The sequence below is a fragment of the Strix uralensis genome, chromosome 5, assembly GCF_047716275.1.
Source record: "Strix uralensis isolate ZFMK-TIS-50842 chromosome 5, bStrUra1, whole genome shotgun sequence".
In the NCBI taxonomy this organism is placed as follows: Eukaryota; Metazoa; Chordata; class Aves; order Strigiformes; family Strigidae; genus Strix; species Strix uralensis.
This window is the reverse complement of record NC_133976.1, coordinates 58,498,741-58,515,806: the sequence shown is the minus strand read 5'-3', so window position 1 is coordinate 58,515,806 and position 17,066 is coordinate 58,498,741. Positions and strand designations below refer to the sequence as shown.

Below are 17,066 nucleotides of genomic sequence, written 5' to 3'. Positions count from 1 at the left end.
CATTCTGCACATCAGTGACAGCACAGCCACAAAGCGTCAGCCATCAAGTGAGCACTGAGCTCATGTACCATGCTGAAAGGAACCACAAAGCCACACCGCTTGTTTTGTCTGACTGTCTGCACACATGCCAATCCCTCTAAGTCACCTGCTGGGGGGAGCACAATGTCCCCACCCTACCTAGTCCCACCACTCACAGTTTGTTATCCATCATTAAATCCCACACCCAAGATGTTTTTTCACAGAATACCCACCTCCTGGAAGAGGTATTGACCACAACTATACCCTGAAGATGAGCACCACTTCTGTAATGGCCTAATAACATGGCCAGAGCTTCGGCGTGAGTTGCGGGTACGCTCTGCTGACCACAGAGTCAGCAGAGGGCACGTTCTCCAGAGGCAAGGCCTCCGCACGGCAACCCTCATCAAGGTGCTGCCCCAACTGCTGGAATTAATAACAGCTAGTTTATTACATACATGCCTCATGACTGACCAATTCTGCTGCCTGAAGAGGCACAAGCATTTGTCTGAAGCTTCACCCCGCATTTGGGGGTGCTGTGAGGATTCTCCAGGGTCTAATGAAGAATACATTGATGATCTCGCATCTCCCTCATAAGGGAGAGGGGGTTGCCACTCCCCAGCTGCCTGTTGCTCATCTCTCCCTGCCTCCTGGACAGATCCGGTCAAAAACCAACTGAAGGGCTCAAAATACTTCTGTTTCCTCTCCCTAACCCATAAGGAGCTCACAAAAGCTTAATTTCCTGAGGAGAACATGTTGAAAATAAACTAACAAACCTTAAGAGATATTTTCTCCTTGTGACAATCCCAGCAACACATTTCACCCAGCACAGGGACAGCTGACACCGGAGTTCAGATGACTACAAGCTTTGCCCTTGGGATGTCACAAGAGCCCTGCGATCCATGCGCCTACGAGAGCACAGGAACTGCTGCCTTGTAACAGGACAACAGCTCGTTTCAATCAACAGTGTCTCGCTGGCACTGACCTCCACTGGATTCTTCAGCGAAGGGCATTAATACCTAACTGTGCAATGCTATACTGCAGAGGAAAGATTTCTTCCTACCCTCAGTAGGCAATCAATTTGTGCTCGGAAACAGGAGGATCCATGGCACTTGTAATTGTTACCCAAGCTGGTGAAACTGCAGGTGTTACTCTTATTCATCAGTGACTAATCCATTTTTGAACTTCACCAGCCCCTGTACTCCATCAATAGGCTGTAGTTTTCTAGATCCTACTCATCAGTCTGGAATCTACAGACCAACAGGTACAAAACACAGGTTGATAAATAACAGGGCTTGCGTTTCCCCACTGTGTTTTTCAGTTCACATGACAACTGTGTGAAAGAGAGATACAGAACAGGATGCAGGGTTTGACTTGTTCTGGCTCCCAGGACACCTGCCCCAGAAAGAGGGGAGGGGAGAAAAATTAAAATAAAACATTTCCTGCTGCTCCCTTCCGCAGCAGAGTTCAGCCTGTGGAATCCACTGGCACAGGAGATCAAAGGAAATATGTCAAGCAACAGATGACCATGATCACTTAGCTAACAGCTGACACAATAACAAAATGGCTAGATTCAGCTACAAGACCTGGAAAAGGATGACTTGAGATAACACACCTTTCTGCAAACACACCTTTCTGCAAACACACCTTTCTGCAAACACTCAAGAGATGGCCAAATGTTTTACATCTACTAAAGAGTTTGCTTCCTCTCCATTCACACTACGGAAACGGTCTTAACCTGGACAGAGAAAGGCCTTCATATAAAAGTTGCCACCTTGATCAGCACAGATTATATATTAGACCCCAAAGAAGAGGTCCTGCTACCACTCCAGAGCCTGCAAATCCCCATCACACCGCTGTATCTGGCAGAGATGTGCCAGGGGATCATATGTGTTCCTCCATGTGGGGAAAAGGATGAGAAGCATGAGTGACAGGATTTTACCTGATGGCAGGTGATGAGCAAAGCTGTCCATACAAAGAAACCTGAGATGGCCTGAGCAGCAGTAGTCATGAGGAATACTGGCTGTTCCACAGCTGTGGGGCCGCCATCCTCCGGCATCCAGGAGAAGTTGGGAGCCACAGCTGGAGTGGTGGCAGTTGACCCCAATCTGGGGGCTGCAGTGACGTCACTCATCACTATCATGGTGCCTTTCGGTGTGAAGTTCCTGTTGCAATTGCTAGAGAGCTGCCCACGAGCCAAGACCTGTCAAGGAAGAGAACCAAAAAGCAATTGAACCCAGTTGAAAGAACTCAGAAGCATAACAGTAGCAGTACTTTGCATCTCTCACATGCCTTTCACCAGGCTGCTCACATGCTTTACGAACAGGAGCTGGATAAGTCTGCCACTGCCACCCCTCGTGATACAACAAATCATGTGGTACTCAGGAACCTCTCTACCACTCACAACACAGCCTCCCTGAGACCATGAAATACTGCCACCACCATTGTCACCACCCTTCTGCAATAAAAATCTTTAAGAACAAGATGAATACAGCATTCACCTGAGATCAGAAGGAAGTATCTAAATCACCCATACCGGAAGACAACAAGCACGCTTAAGTTAACAGCTCTACTCTCCACAAAAGCACTGGCTGTCCTGCCATGTCCTGAAAAGCCAGAGTCTTAGTCTTACGGTTTTACCTGGAAGGCAGCAGAACAAGCATCAGCAGGCAATGAGAACATGCACCACAAAGTGACACTGTGCAGCAAGGGGGAAAAGAAGAGCATCCTCATTCCTCCAGTAAGCAATCCCCACCTCTCCTACTGCCATTTTGAAAACACACTCAGCCCAAAGCACGGAAGGGTATGGGCTGAAATCTCTTGCTAGAAAGAAGAGCATGAAAGCAATGCTTTTACCAGACATTGTATGGCATGGTACACTTAGCCAGCCTGTCATTAATTCTAACTTAGCATTGTTTTCTACATGACATGAATGTAACCTGATTGGCTTTTCAAAGCCAGTTGACCCATGAAAACACACCCAGAACACAAGGATATGCAAGATTTCAAAGCAGTATGACCCTCGGTCATTTCCTGGATGAAAAAGCTGTTTTGTGGAACAAATTCTTGAAGGTCTAAGATCTAAAGCAGCTATTACTTCCAATTTGGTTGTAAGAAGGCTCTAATGTGACCTCCGGCTTGGAGGAAGATAATCCACTTAAACCAAGATCACAAGCAGGCAGCCACTGGTTCTATCCACTAGAAGAGCTGCTTCTGATGTGGTGTAGTAATGACATGGTTATCAAGGGGAACAGCATAATATTGCCTCCTTCTGAACCTCCTAATAGTTTTTGGGATACACTTTCTGTTAAAGTGCAAGACGTAGCTCTTACGCAGACCTTTAAGATCAGCAGATGGAAAAGGCTTTAGAAAGGCCAGCGATCCATCGCCACAGTTTACAGCTGCAGCAGGGAAGGATACGTCTGTCATTTACTGACAGGTCACAGCAGAACATGAAAGAGAACATACATCTGCAGAAAAACTGCCCCAGCCTTGCTCTGCCTGAAGCCCCTGCACAAACTGGGGAACACACACCCAGTAAAAGCAGAGGACCAGGAGCAAATCATTTCCACCTGCACACTGAAGTGTGCAAATAGCCCCTCCAGCACATGCCTTTCCAAACCACACACTTGCACCAGCAGTGCCGTGGCACTCTGATGTTACGCCACATTCCACCTCATTTCTGCTTTCCTCCACAGTGGGAAGAGAACAAATACAAATCCCGGGAAATACCCAGATTTGTTTAAGCAGATATTATCTTACTATAGAGGGGGTTTCACAACTGTTATGGTTTAATTTACAAAATAATTGTCACACTCGACTTTTCTTCATTCTTTCCAGTCATTCTTTTCCCAAAATATCCCTACTCTGAGTTACAGCTTTCCATAACTGCACATACTGAAGAGGTAATTCCTTTCCAGTCCTGATCAGTACAGGAAATTTAACTATTAAGTTTTGAGTTTCAAAGCATACACAGACATTACATTATCTATACCATATCTAAAAATTTGGAGAGATGAAGGCTGAATGGAGATGTCACAAGGAAGCAAGGTTTTTACTGCTTTGAGAATAAAGAGATTTCTACCCAAGTGACTTCTGAAGTGACTGAACACTCACAGTGCTGAGAGTGCTTCAACTAAGCTCACAAAGGGCGCAACTAAAATGAAATCAGAGCAGATGCACCTGTGGTTAACCTAGCTCTAAATAAAGTCCAGCCAGCTGCAATCCTGCACATCCCAGTGCACTTTGGGAGCTATGCAAAACAGGACACTGCTAAGCCCTTCCTAAAGTTCATTGGGGAGAGGATCTCTACTGCAGACCACCAGTGGCAGGAGGACAGGACCTGGAGCTCCACACTCCAGCTAATCAAACCACACCAATAGCACAGACCCAAATACAGCACAGGTTAACATCAGCAGAACTGAAGATCTGAAAGGGAATTCCTCTGCTGCTCTGCACTCATTTTAAAAGCAGCTGAAACAGCAAAAAGTCATCAGCAAGCGTTCTGACATGACAAGGGTTACATATTCAGAAGCAAGGACACTTACAAGTTTAAGTTGTATACGTAACCTTAACACTGCCCCCTTGTGATTATACATCAACTGTCATTAATTACATGATTATGCATCATTCTCCACCTAATCCCCTTTAATTCACACAGTCATTGAAACTAATAACTCTTTCCAGCACTGTGTTCCAAAAGAAAATATACAAACTTTCTTAACCAGGGCTCCACTTCTCCTAGACCAAACCCCAACCCACCTCACCCATGAGTACCCACCCCCCTGTTCCTCAGGGTTGCCCCTCAGGACAACTTTTAATTGCTTGATACTTTTTATTGGCTGTAAGCATCAGCTTGCAGTTCATTCTCCTTGCTAGTGAAACACAAAGAAACACTGTACTCTCAAATCTGCAAAATTAACATATACCTTCCAAATTATCCTTTCTAATCTCCTGAAGTCTCATACACCATTGCTACAGTGACAGGTATAAGCAGTGCACAAAGCTATTACAAAAGACTGCTGGATGCAAGAAGCTGAAGCTACAAGAACAATTCTGCATTTAAGAAATAGGTAATAGCACAGATGATTGCAGCCTCAACCAGGTGAGTGGATTTCAGCTCATTCACTACCACCAACTCAGAGTCTGCTACCTCCTCTTTTGCCTTGTTAAGAAGAGCATCATGAGAGGGCTATGGCAACTCTCTTAACAGGCCTTGTTTCCAAGATGCCTCTTCCTCGCTGTGCAACAGGACCAAGCCCAGCACATCATCAGAACAGGCTTCCAGCAAAGGTGGTACCTGGGAGCACATCACAGCAAACATGCTGCCTGGACAAGCTTCAGATAGAGCACCCTGGTGTGAGAAGCTTCCCTCTTACCTGACACAGTGAATGTGTGTGTTTGATACTTGTTTCTTGGACATCTACCTCCATCACAGCCCATGTCAGTGCCATAACACATACCCTCCTGACTCCTCTCATGTCCAGGGAAAAAGGTCTTTTCCAACAGCCACAAGCTATTTCATATTCACCTCAATTTTCTTCATTCTCCCACTCTGCTACTCCAGCTGTGCAATAACCTGACAACAGTTTAGGCCGCTGGCTGTGATCTCTTTTCTCCCAGCTGGCTATATTTCTCCATTGTTTCTTGCACATTTTAAGCTCCCTGGAACAATCATCTTTTTGTTCTGTGCCCATACAGTTCCCAGCACTGTGGGGTACCAAACCATGAGGAAGGCACTTGACATTACCACATGGAAAATTAGGAACATCTAGAAACCTGAACTGCCAACGCAATACAAACCAAACTAATCTAATGCATAATAAATTTTGAAGAGTTCCTTACTCTTCTGCCATATCCTGTTTTCTCTGCCCATCTCTTTCACCTCCACCTCATCGCTTCCATTTCAAGGGAGAGTAAAGTTACTTGCACACTTATTCTCCCTCTCCGGAGGGCTCTCTTAAATATACCAAAGGAAAAATATTTCAACACTTGTAAATTTCACTCCTGAAGCTTTCCCCATCTCCAACTGACTACCTTGCTCCCCCCGGAGGTAACCTGTAATATAGCATGTCCCAAACAGGACCAAGAGAACAGATAGCCAGGAAAAGCACCAAACTTTGGAAACTGTTAACACGCACACAGAAAAGTAGATCTGGGTAAACACACAGGGCTTTTGGACGCAGGCTTACATGTATTTCAGGATGGCCGCAGGAAACTTGGATCAGCTGGTACGATTCCTGTATGTGGGCTACTCAGTGCTTAGGTCTGTGTGAGGTTTATACCCAATGCCCCCAAACAGAGAAGACAGAGAAGCATCCCAACGAGCTGTGACGTGTTCCTGCCCAGATGTCATTACAAGTTATGCACATTAGAGCAAGGCAGGACCTTGTACTGCTAGGGCATTAGCTTAAACACCAAGCTAGTGCCAGCTTAAACTTAGCTAACAGATCTTCTGAAAGCACTTTAGGAGCATTAGGGTCTGCTCTCAATGGAAGGAGAAGGAAAGAAAATAAAGCAAAGCATGGGCTATTATATCATGATAACTATCCTGATGAAAACCTAGAGACGCAAACCACTGTTACTGAGACTCTTGATAGGGAAAGGACTCCAACCTGCATGGGGACCAGTTCTGTCAGAGACACCAGACCAACATAAAGCTAGCAGGGATGTGTCCACTGGGCCTGCATCCACAAAAACACAGCAATGCAGTAATTCTCAACCAGGAACAGATTACTGCTCCTGTATCTTTTGGAGAAAGAGGCCTTCTGTCTCTAACATTAACATGGCAGCTTCTTGCACCAAAAATAAACTCAGAACAGTAAAGAGAAGGGATGTGGCACAAGTGAAAACAAAAAACTTCACTTTTGGCTTGTGTAAAGGCAAGGAAAATACTACAACCGAGGAGGAGCTATTTCTACATAAAGGTAAACAAACAAATACAGAAACCCCATTTCTAACACAACAAAACTGGTGTAAGAGGAGGGAATAAACGTTCCAGCTTGGTCCTTCAGTTCTTAGGGGTACTTCTGAACACATATTCAATCACAGAGTCTAGTCTTGCTCTGAGCAAGGCCTGCTTCATCGTGCTGCTGGCGACAGCACACTTGCTTTGCCCTAATGTTGGTAGGAAAAGAACCCCAAACAACATGACTCTGAAGCCGTTCTCTGCCACCTGCAAACACAATCTGTGTTTTTAAAATAGATCATCTTCTCTGAGGCTAAAAGTATTTCATTTCTAAACTGCTGAGAGAGCAAAGAATGATACACAAAGCTATCCCATGAAAGAGTCTTAACAGCTAAGCCTCCTTCTGCTGTACAAGATATGATCCAACAAAACATGCATGACCTGGCTGCAAGGTTCTCCTGGGAAACTATGAGGCAAGAAATTTCTCCTTCTTAAAACCTACTCCACAGTTACTGTAGTTTCAAACATCCACCATGCTGAACTTTGTTAAGATACCACAAAACTATTTTCCACTCCCCTAACTTCTTACTCCTCCAAGAGTTTCTCCGTTAAATTATCCTTATTCTGCACCCAAAAAGACTGAGGCAGAAGCGCCATGTAGTAGGTGATTTAAAGTCTGAAATTTCTGCATCTATTAGGACACAAGCCAGAGCTTTACATTAGTGAAAGCAGGAGTTTTATGGGTTTCAGAGTGTCCCCTAGACTTACAAGGAGTACAAGAACACACAACAAAATGGTTCAAGGTTTATTTTAGACTATTTTAATTATAAGAATGCCTAGACTTGCCAACTGGGACCAGTTCTTTCCATTGTGCCAGGTATATATTGCAAATTCATAATTGATTTAAGGTCTTTTCAATCCCCAAAGGCATGTCATCACCGGCTGATCTGGCAAAAGGTAGGAAAAGGAGGAGGTAGAGAGTCAGAACAAAATAACACTATACAGCAAGAGAGTCATGGGTGCAGCTTAAACCAGTGACAGCAATAAAAGAAAATCAAATGTTTTTATATTTATTACTTCTTAAATTGCTTTTGCTCTCTGGGGTGGCATCTAGTTTACTTAGCTATGAGACATGAAAAGGTCCCAACAGTGCATTTTTAAGCTCTTCAGTAGCATTCCCAAAACAATCCATGAGTTAAGTATGTGACCTGGCACGCAATTTTTACTAGTGCAATTCATTTACATTTTACTATTCATGCTGGGCAAAGCTTTCTTAACGTCATGTCAGTGAAAGTCATCCCACAACACAGGCATAACTCCAAACAAGCAATACTGTGTTCAGCTGGAAGATGGGAATTCGACAAGATTTACAAAAACACGTAGTGATTGAATCTGTGCTTCCTATCAGCTTAATGCACTTCTCTCTCTGCACAACAAATTTGGATCCAAACACAGTTCTTTGCAATGTTTTTTCTCCAGAGGAGTAAGCAGTCTGAACGCTGAAGAGATTTTTGCCCTGTCATAATTTTCAAAACAGCTGTCAGTACAGTCAGTGAAACAAGAGAAAAGTGTCATTGGGACATAAAACCAGTAGCGTCAGCACGAGCAGTGCAGGAAGACCATTAACCTCAGAAGCAGAAGGCAGAGGAGTCAGGCACCTAGGAGGACCAAACCACAAGGCAAGGTACACACCCACTAAGCCATATTCAAGAGATGATCCGACGTCTATGTACACATAAGAGCATACCGTACATACAAACAATTCAACCTTCAACAATGCCATGCAACTTCTTTCTCGTTTTAAGGAAATTAAACTCTGAGAATACCACAAAAATCTTCTCCATGTCCAGTTCACACAGACCCCACCCATTTTGCTAATCCACACAGTTCCTAAGAGAGCAGCCTCCCCTCCCCACGCATTCATTTAAAAACTCAGAATCAACAATAAAACCTTTTTACCCTGAGCCGTGCACTCTTCTTTCCAGAGTTTTTTTCTGCTCTATTAATTTCTGTTGTCTCACTGTACTCACATAGCCCTCCTCCCCCCATCCTCCTCCTGCTCGCTCTTTTTTTTTGGTGGACTGATCCACATTGTGATAGGTCAACATCCAACATCCAGTCCCTTTTTTGGAAGGGGACAGGAAAAAGAGAGAAAGGGAGAGGGAGAGGAGTAGAAGGGATGTTCCCCAACCTTCCAATCGCTCCTTCAAGAGCAGGATCAAGCACACTTGGGCCTTGCGCTGTGTCCCTTTCCCATATTCCCAGCAGCTCCGCTCCACACAAACCAGTCAAGCCCTCTGCTCCCAGGGGAGAAACACAAAGAGACTACAAAGATATTCTGCAACTGGCAGAGGGAAAAAAGACAAGAAAAAGGATGTGTTGTAAACACTTGTGTCCGGCATGACAGAGGAAGTTTGCATTTCATTTGCCAAACTCTCAAGAACAAACTTAAATCAGAACTTATTCCACCACCACTTGCATTCATCCTTCCCCACCTCCAAGTGCCAAGACAGATGGCAACAGTTTTAAAGTTGCCACAGGGTATACAGTTACTCAAAGAAGAATCAGAAGTCAAACTCTACGCAGAATCAAAAGCCACTGAACTTGCCGCAGTCACACATGAAGGGAGCTTTTTTTATATAGAGGCATACTTTTCCACACAGAATATAACATACAGTATCTATCAGATCAGATCCATACTTATATTTAGCAAGTAAATGTGCTGGAAGAAGCCAGACATCACAAGCCCAGGCAACTGTGCAGCAATGCGTTATGAGGGAGACGGCACATCTGACTTCCCTAGCAGTCATTCTCTGATGCAAATACGTAGCAGTGATGAGCACTGCAAAAGTAAAAACAGTGATTCTCAACAAAGCACCCTAAGCCACTCCCTAGGAAGCCATTCTGTTCTTGCTAAAATAACATCTGATGTGCTTATTTTTATTTGGGGGTTGTTGCCTTTTTTTTTTAAACTCTGGACATAAGACACATACATCCTCTTCTTAATTCCCCAAAATCACCAACTCTTAATTTCATTACTCCTGTTCAACATCGCCCCCTCCACACTTCTCTCCTGCCCCATTACACCATCAAGAAAAATAAAAATCCTACAGATGCAAACTTCTACAAGCAGAATTAGGAGCTTTGCATTCCTGGACTCCTGGGAGAGGAGACTTCCTCCCCACACAAAAATGCCAAGCCCTAGACAGATCAGCATTATAGCTTTGCTAGTTAGAGAATGAGTCCAGACACAGCACTTCCCTTACAGAAAAGTTACCTCTGGAAGCTCACAAGCAGAGAGAGCAATGCCTGGGGGAAGAAATCATTCTCACCCTTGCTGGCTAAAGCACAGCAAGTACACAGCATCAGAAGGAAAAACCCTGCCCAGAACGCTCTTCCGAAGGCTAATTAAGCCACAAGAGCAGCTAGAAGCTGCTCACCTTTTCCTGACTCATCACCGAAGCTGACTACAGAGGTTTGCTGAGAAGTTACCAATACTGTTAGAAGCTGACAGATGCCAAGAGACACTAAAACACAGTTCAGGCGATTCTGAAATCCCCCCTCTATATCCCACAAGGCTGCGACAGCAACGCATTTTTATACCAAAAGGGGCACACCAAGTGTCTAACAGAGAGGGTAAGTGCCTAAAAAAAGACAAAACTTCAACACAATTTTTCCAGACACCGTAACATTAAATTACCCAGTTGGATGAAGTTGCCTAAATGGGAATTTATATGAATAACTTCTAGCTTAAAACTCTGCTGCAAAATCAGTGTCATCACAAAGCCGTTGGGACAGGGGAAAGAAAGTCTGAAAGTCAAGAGAGTTTGGAGAAGGAGAAAGGTCACTCTCAGCTCCCATGGGACAATTAACTGCAAATAAGTTCACTTGCCACTAACCAGCCTTCCCTAGCAAAGCTGGCGAAGAGGAGACAAGATGTGGTGAACCATGAAGAGAAATTCACACTCTTCCAATCTGCCTCTTCAGGTGATTGGCTTGTCCAGGTTCATTTTAAGTAACCTGGACAGAGGCACAGCTTCTTACATTACTGCCACCTGGGCTGTAGCTGTGCTGGAGATGACCAGGCAACTGCAGGCTCCCAAGCAATCAGCTCAGCAGTCTCCAATAGCATCCATGTCATGTTCTGCAGCCTGGGGAGGGAATAGTGGGCCAGCAAGGTCAGCTTTTAAGGTATTATTTCATCTCACCTCCTTCTCAAAGTCTCACTGCTGCAGTAGATAACATGTTTAGTAATATTCTTCGCTGAACCAGAAAGACCTTTTTTTACCTTTTCGCCACAGAGTTGATCACAGGCCAGAGGTACAACACACCCAGGCAGAGGGGAATGCTTTCAGGTTAGACACAAAAAAAATGAGGCCTTGACACCATCTCTCTATGCTCTTGATCACTCTCCATTATACAACATACTCAAAGCATCAGCTATTTGAGGATCATCAAACTCCCAGGCACTGTGACTATTAAGATAGTAATAGTAGTATTCCCATCTTTTCAATCCAGAGACAGACTTGAGGGTGGGGAGACAAATATCCAGGTACTCTATGGGTTAAAGGACATTCACTGCTGCAGGTAGAGCATGTAAATTATTTCTCTCTTCAGGTTTCCTGTCGATTATGGCCCTCAGGAGCTATAAAGACCTGGTCACACCCAGATACAGCACAGTTCCTGGGCCGTCTGCCTATACACTGCATTTTCCCCGGACAAAGCTTGCTCTGTTCCCTTCCCAGACATGTTACTTACACTGTCACAAACAAAAACCCCATGGAGGTTGAGCTGATTTTTAAAAACTAGAGAGAACCTGGCTATAAGCAGGTACTCCGGTCCCCTGCATCTTCCTAGAGGAAGACTCTGAGGGAAGACTCCTGGAAGGTGGCTGCAGCTCACTGCTTCACCTGGCAGAATTTCATCTCCAAAACCTTCCTGGGGAATTGCTGCTCTAAAAACATGCCCAGTTGCTCTCTCCCAAAGTAGTCCATAAGGGGGGGGGGGGAAGAAAAAAAGAAAAGAAAAAGGAAAAAAAAAAAAACCACAAAAAACCTTTTCAAAAAGGGTGCTTCCAGTCCAGCACTATCATATTTTACAGTTATTTGAGCTAAGTGTTTTAATCCATTTTATCACAGTGTCAAACCACTTTCAGAGTCCCGAGTGTTCTGGTAGGGTGTTAATGTCTTGGCAGGAAACTGCTCTTCCACCACAAGAAAGCAAACCCCAAAGAGTTTGAGAAGAAGCGAGAACAGCACACAACACACACACTGCTTCAAGCGAACAGATGGGCAAATCAGCACACAAAACCCAAACAGGACGCTATTCTCTACAACACCTCAATTTTCGAGGGCCTCCGTGACTGCAATCAATCACAAGCTCTAAAACAGAGAAAAGCTTCTGTCTCCAGTCCTGGCTATTCAATAACATGCAGCAGCTTTGTTAGGTGGATAGCTAGCAGCAGTCATGTACTAGGAAAGCTCTACTGTACAAAGGTTAAGTGCAATTTCTCTCTGAGGCTGCACTATTCTCTTGATTCTGCAGACAGCCCAACCTGTACATTCACCACTTCTTTACAACCTTGGTTTCCTCGATTTTAGCCTGAAAACCTTGTGAAAGCTAGTCACAGGAGCAGCCCTTCAGAATCAACAAGTCTGATTTGCAACTTCGTTGTTTAGCTCAACCTTCAACACTTAGAACAATGCAACGCTGGGCTCCTGAAGCAGCTAGAACCAAATAACAAGCATCTCCCGAGGAATTCACTAGTCCCACTAGCTATTGCTGCAAGAGCTCAAAGACACCCTTTGAGCTGCTGGAAAATGAAACGGGCACTTCTGCTAGAAGGAGCAGGAAAGAGCTCATCTCCATTGCTGTAAACATAAGCCAATTAAACAGAGACCCAAAACAGGAGGGGAGGAGGGATGAAGGGTAAGCTCCATCACGTGGAAATTAAAAGGTTGTTGTCTTAAGTCAAAACACGCTTATTAGATGTTTTAGTTAACTCAGCAGTAGAACTGGATAGAGAAAGGGACTGACACTTTCCGGGGGTGGGGTGGGTGGGGTGGGGAAAGTGTTTTAAAAGTTATTTTGAGTTGGGAAAAAAAACAACCCAGCCTTCCTTTATCCACAAGAAGAAAAGAACCCTAATCCCACAACTGCAAACCGCAAAAGCTCATCTCCCAGCCTGCTACCAGCAAACAGGCAAACAGGCTGACAGAGAACAAGGCAGATCTCTAGCTGGATTCTGTCATATCGTTAGAAACCAGCCAGCTCAGAATGCTTTCGTTACGCTAAGCCAGCTAGTCACGCTGGACTTTATTTTCTCACCAGCTTGTGCATGTCTAAGAACCTTTTGCTTCTAACCGCCACGTGTCCCAAAGAGACGGACAAATAAAAGTACAAAAGATGCCTGAATGACTGGGAGGCATTCTTCCCCTTGCCCCTCATTTCCAAAACACAACCCATTTAGCACTCTGAAATTATTGTAGAGACCTGAGCAGAATACAAAAAAAAAAAAACATCTTCCCACACCACCGAACTGGTGAGAAACTCTAACTTCAGTAGCAACATTTTCCTAATAATTTTACAGCAAGACTGAATCACTTCTGCTCCAGATGCAGAGGTGGCCACCTGCTGCATATGTGCCACTTAAGGTTTACAGCACAACCATAACAATGATGGTATTAAGGACTTAAAAACTGCTCCACTAGACCAGAGCAGATTCGAAGCCCCTTTTCTTGGGACAGTGGTGGAAAAAAAGGCCTGAAGTAGGCCTTTGTGGAATACCTTCACCATAAGAAAAGCTCTCCCTAAAGCCCTATTGTTTAGTACTTAGCCAACATCCTAAAAGCGTGAGAGTTTATTTTTTCCAAAAGTACCATACAAATACAAACCTTCAGTATTAGAAACCTGAATAACACATTTCTAGAGAAATCTCTGATCCCTTTTAGGGAGGCTGCTAAGCTCTTAGACTCAAGGGTAACTTCCAGCAACACAAGTTCAATGGAACAGTTAACTATTGTGTTAAAAAAAAATCAAGTCTTTGTTAGTGGGATGTATGCTTTATTACATTTTCATTGATTGTTGTCTTTTTCTTGCAGGATACGAAACAGACATTTCTATTCATTCTGTTAGCCTTTTGCTCTATTATTGATCAATGCCTTCTATTTTTCTCTTCAACTGAGGTAAACAGTCTTCCCTCTGGGGAGGCCCGGCTATGTCTTCAATAATTACTTCTGTTCAAGCTCCTTATGTGGTAAGAACAGTTGCAAACTTTCTGTAAGGAGGAACCATCTTCAGTATTTCCTCTAGATTTCCCACTCCTCCTCCTCCTCCTCCCACTCTTGACAGCTTTGTGGTGTTCCAGGCAGCTTTCACAGAGCTGTCCCTGAAACCACTCCAGTCCCTTTCCTGGATCTCAATTCATCAGAACTCTGTCACGCACATGTTCTTCCCAAGCCCTCCTTCCACTACACATCGCAGTTGCCAAGACTGAATTAGCCCTCATAGAGCAACTGAAATCTCAAGCCACCACAAGCATCCAAACAAGACCCATCACAACTCACCTGTGATACAGGAGCACACAGGCACAGCAACAGCCTCCTCACACACCTACCACATCAGCACAGGCACATACACACTGCGTCTGTCAATCCATCCAGCCTGAACCAGAGGAGGCAACAGCAAACACAAACCCGGTGCCCACCACCCTGCTGGGGTCCCCTGTGCTCCCAGCCCTCCCGGGACCAAACACACCCCCGCGGCCAGTGACACCCACCCAACGCCACCGAGAAGCCCGACAGCACCGGGGGTGCGGGGGCTGCGCTGGGGCAACGCGCGCGTGTGCGTGGGGAGGTCGGGTGGGCTGCAGCAGGGAGGCGCTGGGGGAGGGAGTCGTGTGGGCTGCGGCGGGGGCGGGGGGGCGGTGGATGCTCTGGGAGCTTGTGTGTGGAGAGGCGCGGGGGGGTGCGTGTGCGGAGGAGGAACGGTGGGGGCCGCGAGGAGGGGAAGGGCGGGGGCACACCGGAGAACGTGCGCGGGCTGCACCGGGGAATGGGGAGGAGGGCCGGGGGGCCGGGCCGCGGGGATCGTGCGGGCCACGCCGGGGAACAGGGAGATGGGGGGAGCAAAGGTCGCGATCGCAGCGGGACGATGCGGGGGGTAAGGCGAGTTTGCGGGGGGTAAGGCGAGCACGCCCGCGGCCCCCCCGCGCCAGCGCGGCCCCTCAGGCCCGCCCCGCAGCCCCCAGAGCCGCCCCCACGCCCCGGCCGCGCCGCCACCCTTTCCCCGCCACGTCTTACCTCCCGATGGGCGGGCGGGGCTCGGCTCGGCCCAGCCCGGTGGGGTGAGGAGGGGTCGGGTCGGGCCCTGCCCCGCTGCCCCACGGGCAGGCGGGCGCCGGCACCGGCGCTGGGGCGCTGGAGGCCTCAGGAGCCCATGGCGACGCCGGGCCCAGCCCGGCCCTCCGCGCCTGCGCAAGGCACCGCGCGCCCCGCCCCCTCCCCGCGCCGCGCGGGCCGGCGGGGAACGGCGTGACGTAACCCCGGCTCCTCAAGGGGCGGCCCCGCCCCGCGCCAGGCCGCGCCCCCCGGCGCCGGGCCCGCGGCTGCAGCGCCCCAGCCGCTCGTTCCCCCCCACGACAGGTGAAGGGCAGCGTTGCCCTCAGGAAGGCTCCCCCCAGGCAATTTCCACCTCTACCTCAGAGCCGGTTTTCCCCAAAACTCGGAGGAAAACCATACATGTAGGCGTTGGAAACCAAAGCTGTGCTTCTACTCAAGCCAGAACAAGGGATTTTTAATCTAGAAAAGAAACAACTCAATTAAAAAAACCCAAAACAAGCCCTAAAAACCTTTAATATGCATGCTGGCATGGAGAACTGTTTTACAAGAGGTGATATCCCACCCGAGATGTGTGGGATGAGACTTTCTCCTGCTTCTGTCGAGGGACGCTTGCCCTCATCTTCTGAAACACTGACGCCCTCAAGGAGCTGCCACCCCGTGTTTCCCACAATGGCAGCGCGTTTCGCTCCTGTCCCAAAAGAGAGCTCCCACCCGACACACAGCCACCTGTCCTGAACCCACCAGCCAACGGCTCTGCTGCCTCCACCATGCTGCAGAGACCATGCACTCAGGGGAACAATGACACCACGGGGGGGGGGGGTGGGGGGGGTGGCTGTTGTCTTCCACATAGTCAACATTCCTCTTTTTCACAGAAAACAAGATTTGGAGGGGAAGAAGTCCATTTCCAGTTTGATCCCTCAAAACCACGCTAAAAATGGAGGCAGGACCAATGCAGGATAGAAGCAACAGGACAATAACCCCACACCCCTGAACTACCCTCCTTTTCCCTGCCCTCCTACTCTTCCTCTCTCAGCCAAGGAGCTGGAAGGCCCACACAGCAGGCAAATGAAGGAGCTGCTCTTCCTGCTCAGCTAGCAGACAACAGGCTTGGAAGGAATTTGTGAAGTCACTAAGATCCATCATTTATTCCCAGCAGGTGTTCCTGAAAAATCAATTTCAAGAGTTCTACGCAGCCTGCAAGAAACAGGCAGAGAAGCATTAACTATAGGCACAGTGATTTAGAAATATATCAGTAATAAAATTTAGTAATTTACTGCCGGACAGGTAAGGCAACCAAAGGAGAAACCCAAACCACACCACCACAGACACCAAAGCAGCAGGAGCCACTTCACAGGGAGTTCAGCATGTTTGCATCAGGCACAGCGCTGTGGTCAGGTTCTCAGGGCTGCTGCTCTGACCCCTCTCCTTCCCCTTCCTCCATGATTTAGGTTTGAGGATAGAAGAAAGCAAGAAAACACAAAACTGTCTCTCAAACCTGGTGCACACCCAAAGCCAATGGCATGGAAAGGTCCCACCCCTCTCCTCCTGAAGGCCAGACGCATGGGACGCTGGAGGCTCCAATCCAGGAACTGAGAGATCCTGAATCAGATTTCACATAGCTCTTGCTGTTCCAAGGCTGCAACTGCAGAGATCAGCTCAGATTTATTTTTAGGCGCTCCAGTCCTGTGCCTTTTTTCCAGTAATTCTGATCAAACTCGTTCCTGGAACTCAGGAACAGGTTCAGCCACAAGACAGCGCTTCCTGCGTGTAAGATGTCACTCCCAGCAAGGATGCCAGGGAAGGAA

The 17,066-nt window shown here is 46.8% G+C and overlaps 1 protein-coding gene across 2 annotated transcripts in view; it reads right to left on the bottom strand.

Moving 5' to 3' along the window:
- TMEM184B (transmembrane protein 184B) overlaps positions 1–15,376 on the bottom strand; it is a 30,592-nt gene extending 15,216 nt beyond the window's left edge. The window contains exons 1-2 of one of the 2 annotated variants that reach the window (XM_074871165.1): positions 15,223–15,376; positions 1,958–2,218 (exon numbers count right to left, since the gene is read on the bottom strand). In XM_074871165.1, the coding sequence (XP_074727266.1) occupies positions 1,958–2,158 (201 nt within the window). In that variant the 5' untranslated portion in view covers positions 2,159–2,218; positions 15,223–15,376. The remainder of the gene's footprint in view (positions 1–1,957; positions 2,219–15,222) is intronic. The other variant, XM_074871166.1, reaches the window with a different exon arrangement.
- Positions 15,377–17,066: the final 1,690 nt, after the last annotated feature.